This window comes from Bubalus kerabau, chromosome 23 (genome assembly GCF_029407905.1).
Source record: "Bubalus kerabau isolate K-KA32 ecotype Philippines breed swamp buffalo chromosome 23, PCC_UOA_SB_1v2, whole genome shotgun sequence".
Classification (NCBI taxonomy): domain Eukaryota; kingdom Metazoa; phylum Chordata; class Mammalia; order Artiodactyla; family Bovidae; genus Bubalus; species Bubalus kerabau.
Window position 1 is genome coordinate 41,498,001 of NC_073646.1, and position 14,516 is coordinate 41,512,516.

General features: G+C 50.0%; 1 protein-coding gene across 1 annotated transcript in view; it reads left to right on the forward strand.

Annotated features, from left to right (window-relative positions):
• Positions 1-9,604: 9,604 nt before the first annotated feature.
• CARD11 (caspase recruitment domain family member 11) overlaps positions 9,605-14,516 on the forward strand; it is a 40,000-nt gene continuing 35,088 nt past the window's right edge. Inside the window, exon 1 of the mRNA XM_055561493.1 lies at positions 9,605-9,744. Coding sequence (XP_055417468.1) covers positions 9,738-9,744 — 7 coding nt within the window. The 5' untranslated portion in view covers positions 9,605-9,737. The remainder of the gene's footprint in view (positions 9,745-14,516) is intronic.

A 14,516-nucleotide genomic window follows, 5' to 3' on the forward strand; every position in this document is an offset into this window, starting at 1 on the left:
TAAATCTGTCATCCCTAATTGTGCTTTTCACAAAAGCTTCTCTGCAGCGGTGGGAGAAAAATGAGAGCGGGTGGGCGGCGAGGGCAGAGCGTACCCTCCGGTCATGCAGGAGGCATGCGCCCTTCCCAAGCGCTCTGCCCTGCTGGCTGCCAGTCAGACACCACTGCAGAAGTCTGGATGTGAGGTGGGGCCTGCGGGGCGGAGGCCGTGCTTGCTGTGTCCCCCCACCACCCGCAAATCCTGGCTACCCACAGATGCTCCCCGCTCTCCCCAAAGCTATCAAGCTGAGACTTTCTCGTTCTGTATAGGCCGTGAGCCCCTTGCCCGGGTCACCTGGGTAGAGAAGCCCGATGAGCATCTGGTGCAAACAGTGCCGGAGGGCCGGGTGGTGGTGCGCAGGGCCCTGGGCTGCAGGGCAGGATGAGCCTGGGGTGACGGCTGGGAAGTCTGGCTATAACTCGAGGTGGGGGGTGTTGCATATGAAGTAACATGGAGTAAAGAGAAGGGATGGACTCCAGCAGATGCGACGGAGCCTGGAGACGTGAGCAGAGATTGGCTGAAAGGTGAGGGCACAGCTCAGGACTGCGGCAGAACCCGAGAGCAGATAGATCATCGTCCTGCCTGTGCGCCACGGCGCTGGGGTGTTGCTTACCGCCTCCCAGGCCGTGCTCCATCTCCTAGGAGGTCTCCCTCCGAGTCACGCTGTTTCTGTCCTCTGCAGGCCTTTGTACATGGGCAGTACTTAGTCCTTGTTGATTTCGTGCTTACTCTGGCTTTGTATTTAGGGGGGAAAAAAGGAACAGGAGCAAATAGATAAGGAAGTTGCTCAGACTGTAAGACTTAAAAGTCTGTGGCTGGCTGGAAGCTATGTGATTTTCTCAGAAGGCTTGGATCTTGTTTGTTATTTGTATCTGCTAGAACGATTGTTGCCTGCAACAATTGCTGACTGCAAGTTTTAATAGAAACAAAATCAGAGTTTTATACGTGCTAGGGATTTTATTCGTCTCGTGAACAAAGAACTCAAAGGTTAGCTTGGACCCGAAGTCCTTTCAGCGTCCTGTGCGGCCGTGTTCAAGCGTGACCTTCACACTCACAAGACTGCTGCTCCGCTTCCTTGAGTTGCACCCGCTTCCAGGGAGGAAGACAGGGGCGAACGAAAAGTGCTCCTCACCTGGCTCTGCCCCCTCCAGACCCTTCCAGATGTGCCATCCGGAAACTTCCACGTGCAGCTCATTGGCCAGACCTGTGTCACACACCCACAATTCCAGCTGCAAGGGAGGCTAGAAATGCGGTTTTTTAAAGGTGGGCACAGTAATGCTCCAAACAAAACCGGGGCTCTGTTAATAAGAGAGACAATGGAGAAACTTCCAGGTGGTCCAGTGGCTAAGACTCCATGCTCTTAATGGCAGGGGGCCTGGGTTTGATCCCTGGTCAGGGAACTGGATCCCACATGCCACAACCAAAACCCGGCACAACCGTGTGTGTGTGTGTGTATGTGTGTGTGTGTGTGTCTATGTGTGTGTGTGTGTGTGTACATCACTCACTCAGTCATGTCTTTGCGACACCAGGCTTTGTAACCTGCCAGGCTTCTCTGTCCGTGAAATTTTTCAGGCAAGAATACTGGAATGGGTTGTCATTTCCTCCTCCAGGGGATCTTCCTGACCCAGGGATTGAACTTGTGTCTCCTGTGTCTCCAGCGTTGTGGGTGGATTCTTTACCTGCTAGCCATCAAGGAAGCCTATATATCACACACACATGTATTGAAGGGCTATTTATTATTAAAAAAAAAAAAGAGAGAGAGAATGGATATTGGGTTGGCTGCTGGCAGTGTCTGCCACTCCACTGTGAATTTAAAATGATAATTGCTGCTTTCACAATATGTACCAGCGAAGCTCTCCTGATTGCTGTACACATGTTAATTCATGGGAAGTATTATCATCCCAAGATTTCAGTTGAACGAGCTGAGACAGACAGAGGTTAAAAGTTAACTGGGACGCCAGAGAAGACTCCTGAGGAGGAGTTTTCTAGCTGCTTCTCTCGGTGCCCTTTTTCGCGGGAATGAAAGGCCTGGCAGGGCAGGAGACCCAGGAAGGGCTGCTTCTGGTTCTTTTCCATTAAGCTTTCACTTCAAGGCTGTGAACACAGCAGACAGTGTGGTGAGTCCCCGAGTCTCCAGCCCATTCTCCCAGGCAGTAGATTATCCTTCTCAATAATCTTCCCCGCCGCCTTTTTTTCCTCTTTTTTTTGCCAGAAGTCCTTTCAATGAAGTGGAGGTTTCATAGGAATAATTAAACCTTCCATCTCAAGCCTCTCGTTCCAATCATCCAGGCAGATCAATTAACCCAGAGGCGCATTTATCCAGCTGACTGTTGACCCCTTCTCATTGCGGAGCTTTTGCGCTGGGGCGGCTCGCAGAGAGGGAGAGGCGTCTGTCCCTCTTTCCAAAGGGCTTGACGTTTGATGTGGTAGCAGCCTCGTTGTTTATTTTATTCAGGATCTGATTTGTATTTTTTCACCCAACAGATACATATTGAGCACCTCTGAAGAATCAGGCCCTGGGCTGAATAGGGGAGGTGGGGTTGTGGTGGGGGGTATAAAGGAGAAGCAGACGCAGTCCAGGTAGCTGAACCCCTGTGAACCTGTTCCTCTTCTGTAAACTGGGGCCAGTAGCAGTAGCTACCACTCAGGGTGGCTGTATTAAATGACATCATCCACGTGCACCATTTTTCTCTTTAACTTCAGTTCAGTTCAGTTCAGTCGCTCAGTCGCGTCCGACTCTTTGCGACCCCATGAACTGCAGCATGCCAGGCCTCCCTGTCCATCACCAACCCTCGGAGTCCACCCAAACCCATGTCCATCGAGTCGGTGATGCTATCCAACCATCTCATCTTCTGTCGTCCCCTTCTCCTCCCGCCCTCAATCTTTCCCAGCATCAGGGTCTTTTCCAATGAGTCAGCTCTTTGCATCAGGTGGCCAAAGTATTGGAGTTTCAGCTTCAACATCAGTCCTTCCAATGAAAACCCAGCACTGATCTCCTTTAGGATGGACTGGTTGGATCTCCTTGCAGTCCAAGGGACTCACAAGAGTCTTCTCCAACACCACAGTTCAAAAGCATCAATTCTTTGGCACTCAGCTTGCTTTATAGTCCAATTCTCACATCTGTACATGACCACTGGAAAAACCATAGCCTTGACTAGATGGACCTTTGTTGGCAAAGTAATGTCTCTACTTTTCAATATGCTGTCTAGGTTGGTCATAACTTTCCTTCCAAGGAGTAAGCGTCTTTTAATTTCATGGCTGCAGTCACCATCTGCAGTGACTTTGGAGCCCAAAAACATAAAGTCAGCCACTGTTTCCACTGTTTCCCCATCTATTTGCCATGATGTGATAGGACCGGATGCGATGATCTTAGTTTTCTGAATGTTGAGCTTTAAGCCAACTTTTTCACTCTCCTCTTTCATTTTCATCAAGAGAGTTTTTAGTTCCTCTTCACTTTCTGCCATAAGGGTGGTGTCATCTGCATATCTGAGGTTATTGATATTTCTCCCAGCAATCTTGATTCCAGCTTGTGCTTCCTCCAGCCCAGTGTTTCTCATGATGTCCTCTGCATAGAAGTTAAATAAGCAGGGTGACAATACACAGCCTTGACGTACTCCTTTTCCTATTTGGAACCAGTCTGTTGTTCCATGTCCAGTTCTCTAACTTACTTATTTTTAATTGGAGGCTAATTGCTTTACAATGTTGTCTCGGTTTCTGCAGTACATCAGCGTGAATCAGCCACATGTATGCATATGTCCCGCCTCCCAGCCCTCCAGGCTGTCACAGAGCACCCAGGCCTGAGCGCCGTGTGTGATACAGCAAATCCCGCTGGCTGGCTGTTTTACGCACAGTATGTGTGTGTCTCCATGCTACTCTGTCCGTCCGTCGCACCCTCTCCTCCCTCACTGTGTCCACAGGTCTGTTCACTTGTCTGCATCTCCGTGGCTGCCCTGCAGATAGATTCATCAGTACCGTCTTTCTAGATTCCATATCTGCATTGATACACATCATTCACTTTTCTCTTTCTGATGCACTTCACTCCATATGATAGGGGTTCATCCACCCCGATAGAACCGACTCAGATGCATTCTGTTTATGGCTGAGTAGTATTCCATTGTGTATATATACCACAGCTTCTTTATCCATTCATCTTTTGGTGGACATCTAGGTTGCTTCCATGTCTCAGCTATCTGGAGCATTTTTTTTAAGTTTTGGTGTTTTGTTTTGTTTTTTTGATGTGGACCACTTTAAAGTCTTTATTGAATTTATTACAGTACTGCTTCTGTTTTATGTGGGGCTTTTTTGGCCATGAGGCATTTGGGATCTTAGCTTCCTCAGCAGGATTTGAACTTGCACCCCCTGCATTGAAAGGCAAAGTCATAACCACTGGAACACCAGGGAAGTCCACACGTGAATTTAGGCAATGTCTGCCTGTAGCAACTGCCGTGTGCCTTTTCCTGGAAGGTATTGGAGGATATGCTCCAGCCAAATGAGGGAATAGGATGTGGAGCCCAGGAAGCGAGGAGTCTGATTGGTTAGATTGGATGCTATGCTTTGTAAGTGTTAGCTGTGGTCGTGGCTGGTTTAATTAAGATCAGATGATGCTCAGTTGGTGAGGGTTACATTGGAATCTTAGTGGTATGAGGTCTCACCAGGTTATTTAACTCTGATCTGACTTCCTCATCATAAAATGGGGATAATAAAACTCATCTTAGCGAGCTCCTGCAAAGGTTAAGCCCGGTGGCATCTGTGAAGTGCCCTGCACACACTCAGTGCATCTGATTTATGAAGGGGTAAGCTGTCCAAAGTTTTACAAAAAGTAAAATATAATAAGTGTGCAGTGAATGGAGTAACTGATTCTTTATACTTAATGCCTGACCCATATTTCCAACTGTTGACATATGTTATTTTTTATTGTTTTTCAACCATGGTAATACATACGTTAAGCAGAGTTAAAGACTAAAGTAGCAATTGTTGTTCAGTCACTGAGTCGTATCCAATTCTTTGTGACCCCACGGTCCTCTGCCTTCACTCTCCCGGAGTTTGCTCAGATTCATGTCCACTGAGTCAGTGATGCTATCTCATCCTGTGCCACCCCCTTCTCCTTCTGCCTTCAGTCTTTCCCAGCATCAGGGTCTTTTCTGATGAGTCAACTATTTGCATCAGGGGCCAAAGTATTGGAGCTTTCAGCATCAGTCCTTCCAATGAATATTCAGGGTTGATTTCCTTTAAGATCGATTGGTTCGATCTCCTTGCAGTCCAAGGGACTCTCAAGAGTCTTCTATAGCACCGCAGTTCAAAAGCATCAGTTCTCTGGCGCTCAGCCTTCTTCATGGTCCACCTCCCTTTCACCACCAGACACATCCACAGCTGAGCATCGTTTCCACTTTGGCCCAGCCACTTCATTCTTTCTGGAGCTGTTAGTAACTGCCCTCTGCTCTTCCCCAGGACACCTTCCAGCCCGAGGGGCTCATCTTCCAGCGTCGTGTCTTTTTGCCCTTTCGTACTGTTCATGGGATTCTCCTGGCAAGAATACTGGAGCGGGTTGCCATTTCCTCCTCCAGTGGACCACGTTTTGTCAGACTTTTTCACGACGACCTGTCTGTCTTGCGTAGCCCTGCACAGCATGGCTCGTAGCTTCAGTGAGTTAAGCAAGACCCTTCACCGTGACTGTGATCCATGATGGGGAGAAAGTGAAATAGGCTTGTCATAAAAAAGCATCCATCTGTCCCCAGCACTGATCCCCAGGGGCAGCCACTTCTAACCCTTCTCCATTTTGCTTTCTTCTACTCCTTACCTCCTTATTTCTAAGTAATGTGCTTATGTTGCTATTTAGTGATGTGTCAGTTTTAAGACATTATTTATCAACATGCCTTTAGGTAGATGATAATTTATCTCCCTTTCCTAGTCCCCCACTCCATGCACTTACCCCACCATCGTCTTGGCACATTCTGACCAGTTTTACCTGTTACTCTATCATGACCAGGTAAATATTGTTCAAGTTGAGGCAAGTTGTATGCTGGGATTATGTTTCCTTCTTACCTTTTTATTTTGTCCAAAGTTAATATTGCCTCTCTTTTCATTGGCTGGGGCTTTTTTAATCATAAAGTGAAAGTGAAAGTGAAAGTGAAGTCACTCAGTCGTGTCCGACGCTTTGTGAGCCCGTGGACCGTAGCGTACCAGGCTCCTCCGTCCATGGGATTCTCCAGGCAAGAATACTGGAGTGGGCTGCCACTCCTTCTCCAGGGGATCTTCCCGACCCAGGGATCGAACCCAGGTTTCCCGCATTGGAGGCAGATGCTTTAACCTCTGAGCCACCAGGGAAGCCTTTTTTTCATCATACCTGTCCTCAATTTTTTTCTGTCTGACTCTCACACCTGTCATTTGCCCAATGATGTCTAAGTTATCAAGGACGTCAGATAACCATTCATTACTCCCCCTGGCCCTCCATGGTCCTGCTGCAGTCTTGGCCAGTTTCTCTTTGCTGCATCCCTGTCATCCTGAAATACTCCTTGCTGCTCTGCTTCCTGGCCTTCATATTTTTGTTTTATTCCCTCATTTTGCTGGCGTATATCCTGCAGTAGCTTCCTAAGAAAGGATGCATGGAAGCTGGATGCTTACAGTCCTTGCCTTTCTGAAAATAGCGTCATTCTGCTTTCGCACACAATAGTTCGGGTAGGTATAGAATCCTGGGTTTAGAAGTATTTTCCATCGGAAACATGAAGGCGTCACCTCACTGTCCCCCACTTTCCAGCATCACTGTTGAAAGATCAGATGCCAAACTTACTTCTAGTCCTTTGCACATGGCCTGATGTTTCCTCCCAGGAAGATTTTAGGGTCTTCTCTTATACCCTGGTGCCCTAAAATTTCAGAATGATACTCCGAGAAGGTTCTTTTCCACTGATTTGTAGTGAGCACTCAAAGGACCCTTCAAAACTAAATGCTCATGTTTTTGCATATGGAGAATCCTCTAATACTAGTGTCTCTGATCATTTCATCCCATAATTGATCCTGTATCCCCACAAGACATACAAGAAAGGAAGCATACTTCTGTAACCTCTTTCTAAGATTTCGTGTTATTGGATATTAGACTTCCTAAATTGACCTCATTCCCCCTCCTCCTTTCTTATTTTCATTCTCTTTAACATTTTATTAACTTTTGGGGATGTTTCCTCAACTTTATCTTCTAAATTTTCTATTGATTTTAAGCTTCCACTTAACTGTGTTTTAATCTCTTAAGAACTTTTTCTTGTTCTTTGATTGTCCCCTTGTCAAAGCGCCCTGCATTGTTCTATGGCCGCAGTATCGTACCTGCTCTCTTCATGGATTTTAATTATTGGATTTTTTTTTTTTTTTTTTCAGTTTTCTCTTGTGTGCGCTGTCAGCTTCCTGCGGCTTCCTTGTGGCAGTCTGCCTCTTTCCATCTCTTCCTTTCACATGAAGACTTTTCTCAAACATCGAGAGATCCTTGCCTGTCTGTTTATTCTTATGCCACAGGCAACACAAACTGTGCGTGTGAGCTCTGCTTGCATTGTGGGCTTCGCTGGAGGGCGAATAATCACTGGCTGATTGTGCTTGAATAACGCCGACGACAGAAAGCTCATAACTCACCAAGCAATTGAGTCCTCCTTTAAGAAGCAAGAGCTGTTTTGAATCCTGAGCCAGTATCTGCTCTGCTATCTTAAGAGCTTGGTTTTAGTTCTGTCTTACGCTTGTTAAAGTGATATTTCAGGGACATTTTGTACATACACCTACTGGGTGAAAGTCGCTCAGTCGTGTCCGACTCTCTGCAAACCCATGGACATGGGATTCTCCAGGCCAGAACACTGGGTTGTGTAACCTTTCCCTTCTCCAGGGGATCTTCCCAACCCAGGGATCAAACCCAGGTCTCCCACATTGCAGGTGGATTCTTTACCAGCTGAGCCACCAGGGAAGCCCAAGGATACTGGAGTGGGTAGCCTTTCCCTTCTCCAGGGGATCTTCCAGACCCAGGAATCAAACCGGGGTCTCCTGCATTGCAGGCGGATTCTTTACCAACTGAACTATCAGGGAAGCCCCACACCTACTGGTTAGAGTCGTTTAAAAGGTGAATTTTTTTTTTAAGGCAGTTCTAGGGGCTGTATAGTAGTGATTTAAAGGAAGTGCACATCGTGCCTTCCACACTAATTATGACTTTGAACCTGTCCAAGGCTTGATTTTTCTGGCTGTACTGTAGTGATGATGATGATGGTGGTGGTGGTGATGTTGATGGTGATAAAACCGCCTGTCTCAGAGTTCTCCAGCAGTTAGGCTTAGCCAAGTGCCTGGCAGAGTAAATAGTCTGCAAGCACAGGGATGATGTTTCCACCAGCTGAATGTTAAACCGATGAGTCAGTCTCTCAGGAAACATATCCTCTCTCCGACCTTAGGACCAAGTTGGTAGTTGGGTGGGTGTGTGCTCGGTCGCCTCTGACTCTGCGACCCTGTGGACTGCAGCGCGCCAGGCTCCTCTGTCCATGGGATTTCCCAAGCAAGAATACCGGAGTGGGCTGCCATTTCCTACACAAACCTGCTTTCCCTTTCCTGCAATTAAAACCTGTCTTACAATTAATTTTCTTAAAGCTTTTTCTTCTGATTATAAGACAGGAAAAATGCAAGTGCATTCTTCTTTTTTAATGCAAATACAGAGAAGTGTCATTTCCCTGGGCGGGGTTGTGGGGCAAGGCCGGCCCTGCCCTGAGGACGGTGCTGAGCAGACCAAGGAGAAGGTGACCTCCAGAGAAGCCCGTCTCCCGCCCCCACCCCTGGGGCTGAGGGTCTGTGACACCTCACTCCTATCCAAGCTGACACCCGACAACAAGAGCTTCTGTCGGCCCTGGGAGATCTGGTGTCACCTGTGATTAATCCTCAAAGCCAAAACCCAGCAAGTTTCTGATTAAACGATGGTGTCCCGGGTCCCCGTCACCTCCGAGAGGAGCTGTGGGAGCCGCCGCCAAGGGACCCCAGCAGCTGTCAGGACAAGCGTCTGCCCCTCCTCACCTTCCCCCTCCCCAGCCGCCCTTCGCCCCAAACCCACAGCCCCAGCTGGGCCCCTGGAGGGGCTGATGGACAAGACGGCCTTGCCGGTCACCACAGGGAACGGGGAAGCACCAGCATGTCCCTGCCCAAACCCACAGGGGCAGGTGCCTGAGACGTAACTCTCAGTGAAGGGAACCCTTCTGGACTCTGGAGCGTGGTTTGCTACTTTTGACCTGTTGAGTTAGCAGCTGATGAGAACCACTCTGCTCTGCAGATGCTTCAATCAGAGGCTTCTGACGGGCTTGCACTTGGCCACGAGCAGCCCCATGGTTACCATCTGGCCTTCTCTCCACGCCCGAGTGTGGGGACCCGGGGCTGGTGGCCTTCCCGCTGTCTGTGGGTGCGAACCAAAGCCCTTGTCCTGCAGCAGCTCCAGGCCCTGGTCCACGGCGTGTCCATCCCCTGGAGAGATGCGGGCTCCGGGATCATTTCGTTCTTTCCTTCCAGAGCAGAGCCCCCCTTCGCTGTTTGAGAGGTTCTCTGTGCTAACTCGGACCATCTTCCCCCTCACAGATCCTGGCCCGCACGACTCCACACCCAGGAGATTGGCTGAGGGCAGGCCCAGCCCCGGCTTGGAGGAGTAGAAAGAAGTCAGACGTCAGTGACGGGTGGGCACGTCCCACCTGCCGGGCGCCGACCCTATGCCAGGTACGTCACATCATCTCTTTTATGTAAAATAAATGTAAAGCGAGGGTTTCCTGAGACTCGCCAGGGGAGCAGAGAGGGGTGGTTTCCAGGCAGAGGGGGGCGCAGGAAGCAGGCGCTGAGCGAGCGGGCATCTGGCAGAGAATTGAGGTTAGTCAGCCGGGATGCGACCATCGGGGCTGGCGGGAGGCTTCAGCTTGGAGGTCAAGACAAAGATGTTAAACTGTGCCATAGCAGAGAGGGCTCCACACAATCCATGTTTCCAGTGAATGAGGAAGGGCCGTGAGGCCAGCAGCTGCCACGGGGCTGTCCACTGGCCGGCAGTCTCCTTGGCCTGTAAAAAGGTGAGCAAAGGACTTCCCTAGTGGCCCAGGGGTTAAGGCTCCACCCTTCTACTGCACAAGGTGTGGATTCAATTCCTGATGAGACAACTAAGATCCCACATTCTGTGTGATCAAAAAATAATAATAAAGAACTTTAAAAAAAAATAGGTGCGCAAAATAGCCCTTCCTGTAGAACATGGCCTGGGAGCCTTGAACATGCTTTTCAGCAGGTTTCTCTCAACCACAGGCAGGTGCCTGTAGGTGAGTACCCAGGAGGCGGCACCACCAGAGACCCAGGTTCTTTCCACGTCTCTGCTCTGCCATCGTGAGGGTGTTAGTTTTGTCCTTAGAGGAGCCCTCAGGTCATGATGGCTGCAGCAATCCCGGTGTCACACACCCTCACATGCTAGCACCCCGGTGCTCAAGGACTGTGTCCCTTCCTTGTGTTCCTATCAGAGGTCAAGGAAGAGCACCAGAATTGCCCCCCAGCAGACTTCCCTGCAGGTTCTACAGGTCATAAAGACTTCACATACTTAGTCTGACATCAAACAAGACTACCTTGTTATGTAGAGACCAAAAAAAGATCCACCTCTTGCTCAGAGGTTGCCCAGCCTCCCTGAAACATGAGGCCACCTGGTTCCTGAAGACAGTAGGGATTCCATAAGCAGGAAAAGGGGATGAACGATGCGGTGTTCACCCACTTAATGACTTGTTGAGTCAACTTCTTAGGATGTTGACTCTAAAAATAGTGAAGGTGAGTGTATTTTCCTTTGTGAATGGAAAACTATCATGCTGACGCGTTGTCAGAGTGAGTCCTTGTAGGAGATGTATTTGTGTTGCACTGAACCACAAACTCTCCCCACATGACCCAGGTGGCCAGTGCTTAGGATATGAGCAAAAGGGCAAAGGTCATTGGATGGAATGTCCCCATTTTTCACCTCTGTAAACCAGTTGTTGCTCATAATAGCACATAGATATTTTTACTCGAGGTGCTTGGGTTGTTCGTAGTAAAAGCCCACTTAGAACAGCTCAGATTAATGGGGAGATTCTTGAGGGAACAAGAACCAGACATTACAAGTGGCCAAGGCTCACAGGGCTGGGAAGTAGAGTGGTACACTCAGAGAGATGACGCCAGCCGCTTCTCGAGGATCCTCAGGGTCTCTCACTGCAGCTCCACCAGCAGACGTACTCCCTCCGCCTCCCTTACACCATCTCTGCCTCCGCAGCCTCAACCTGCCTGAGTGCGTTACTGCAGCCAAGTGTAGCCCCCAGCCACTCCGATGCACCTTCTAGCTAATTGCCCCCAGCACACTCAACTGCCCCACTCTCTCTTTCAGTCAGTTCAGTCACTCAGTCGTGTCCAACTCTTTGCGACCCCACGGACTGCAGCACACCAGGCCTCCCTATCCATCACCAACTCCTAGAGTTTACTCAAACTCATGTCCATCATGTCTGTGATGCCATCCAACCATCTCATCCTCTGTCATCCCCTTCTCCTCCTGCCTTCAGTCTTTCCCAGCATCAGAGTCTTTTCCAGTGAGTCAGTTCTTCACATCAGGTGGCCAAAGTAGTGGAGTTTCAGCTTCAGCATCAGTCCTTCCAATGAATATTCAGGACTGATTTCCTTTAGGAGGGACTGGTTGGATCTCCTTGCAGTCCAAGGGACATTCAAGAGTCTTCTCCAACACCACAGTTCAAAAGCATCAATTCTTTGGTGCTCAGCTTTCTTTATAATCCAACTCTCACATCCATACATGACTACTGGAAAAACCATTGCTTTGACTAGATGGACCTTTGTCAGCAAAGGGATGTCTCTGCTTTTTAATACGCTATCTAGGTTGGTCATAGCTTTCCTTCCAAGGAGTAAGTGTCTTTTAATTTCATGGCTGCAGTCACCATCTGCAGTGATTTTGGAGCCCAAGAAATAAAGTCTCTCACTGCTTCCACTGTTTCCCCATCTATTTGCCATGAAGTGATGGGACCAGATGCCATGATCTTAGTTTTCTGAATGTTGAGTTTTAAGCCAGCTTTTTCACTCTCCTCTTTCACGTTCATCAAAAGGCTCTTTAGTTCCTCTTCACTTTCTGCTATACGGGTGGTGTCATCTGCATATCCAAGGGTTATTGTATTTCTCCTGGCAATCTTGATTCCAGCTTGTGCTTCATCCAGTCTGGCATTTTGCATGATGTACTCTGCATATAAGTTAAATAAGCAGGGTGACAACATACAGCCTTGACATACTCCTTTCCCAATTTGGAACCAGTCCATTGTTCCATGTCCGATTCTAACAAACAGCTGACAAACAGGTGACGCAGTGATAAAGAACCCACCTGTCAATGCAGGAGACATAAGAGGTGTGGGTTCGATCCCTGGGTCAGAAAGATCCCCTGGAGAAGGAAATGGCAACCCACTCCAGTATTCTTGCCTGGAGAATCCCATGGACAAAAGAGCCTGGTGGATTACAGTCCATGGGGTCACAAAGAGTCAGACACGACTGAGCGTGCATGCACAGACATCAGATGTGTGGCCATCTGAGGACGGGAGTGGGAAGGCAGATATTAGATAGTGGTGTCTCTGTTGCCCTAGACTGGACTGTCATCTTTATTATTGATTCTTTTTTCTTTTTTCAAACTATGCAGGTAATATGATGAAACATGTGTGTTGTAAATAGTACTGATAACATCCAAGTTGTCCTGCCCAGTAACCTCAGAACTCACCCCGCTTCTTAGGTAGGATCAGTGTAATCAGAGCCTCTCAAACCTCCCCCTCCCTCCTTCCCCTCCCCTCCTCTCTCCCTGTTTCTTGCTCGCCTTCTCCTTTCACACACACACACACAGCCCTACCTCTGTAATTACAGGTGTTGCCTTACATGAGTGACTTTACACTGCATTGTGTTATTTTTCCAACACCAATGTGTGGTGTTTTCCCGACGCCAAGCACGTGTCATATTTTCCACAAGTTCAGTTCAGTTCTGACACTGACTGCCCAGAGGCAGCCAGGCCACCACAGGCCCAGGGCTCGGTCCTCACGCCTGCCCCGCCTCGGACACTGGCCCCGCCCCCTGCTCCGCCTCAGGCACTGGCCCCGCCCCCTGCCCCACCTCGGACACTGGCCCCGCCCCCTGCTCCGCCTCAGGCACTGGCCCCGCCCCCTGCCCCACCTCGGACACTGGCCCCGCCCCCCGCCCCACCTCGCACGCTGGCCCCGCCCCCTGCTCCGCCTCAGGCACTGGCCCCGCCCCCCGCCCCACCTCGGACACTGGCCCCGCCCCCCGCCCCACCTCGCACAGTGGCCCCGCCCCCTGCTCCGCCTCAGGCACTGGCCCCGCCCCCTGCCCCACCTCGGACACTGGCCCCGCCCCCCGCCCCACCTCGCACAGTGGCCCCGCCCCCTGCTCCGCCTCAGGCACTGGCCCCGCCCCCTGCCCCACCTCGGACACTGGCCCCGCCCCCCGCCCCACCTCGCACACTGGCCCCGCCCCCTGTCCCACCTTGGACACTGGCCCCGCCCCCTGCTCCACCTCGGGCACTGGCCCCGCCCTGGGCCGCCTGCACTCTGGCTCGGCAGCCGCGAGTCACGGTCTCCCGAGCCTCCTGGCCAGGTGCTGTGTTTGCTGGCATGACTCACAGAACTCGGGAAAACACTATACTTATTACGACAGTTTATTGTCAAGGACACAAATGAAAGCACCCGCGAGGAGCCCCCAGACACAGAGGCGTCTGTTCCCTGGCATTGAGATGGCACCCGTGCCAGCAGAGCCTTGAGTTCAGAAACTTGGAAGCTCTTTGCGTCGCGTTGTGCAGGGGTTTTTATCAAGTGTTATTACGTAACCATGATGGATTAACTCATTATCGGAATGGTGATTGGACTCAATCTTTAGCCTCTCCCCCTTGAAAGTTATAATCTTATAATCACTTGCTTGGTTTTTCAGTTCCCATCCCGAAGCTCCTGGGGCTTCCTTACCCAAGAGTCATCTCATCACCATCCAGAAAACACTCTTATCCCTCTGGGGGATGTCCCTCTCGGAATCCTGGAGCTCCTTGCTCAGAACCAGGGGCAAAGACCAAATATATGTTTCCAATTGTATTTACTTATTAATTTCGCCTGCACTGGGTCTTCCCTGATCTGTGCGGGCTTTCTCCAGCTGCGGCGAGCAGGGGCTCCTCTCTGCTCTCATCGCGCAGGCGTCTCATCGCGGTGACTGCTCTTCTTGCGGAGCGCGGGCTCTAGGCTGTGGTCCTCAGTAGTGTGGGGCACAGGCTCAGTTGTCCCTCGGCATGCAGAATCTTCCCAGACCAAGGATCAAACCTATGTCCCCTGCATTGGCAGGGAGATTCTTAACCACTGGACCACCAAGATCAGATCAGATCAGATCAGTCGCTCCTCGTGTCTGACTCTTTGCGACCCCATGAATCACGGCACGCCAGGCCTCCCCCAAATCCATTTTAAATT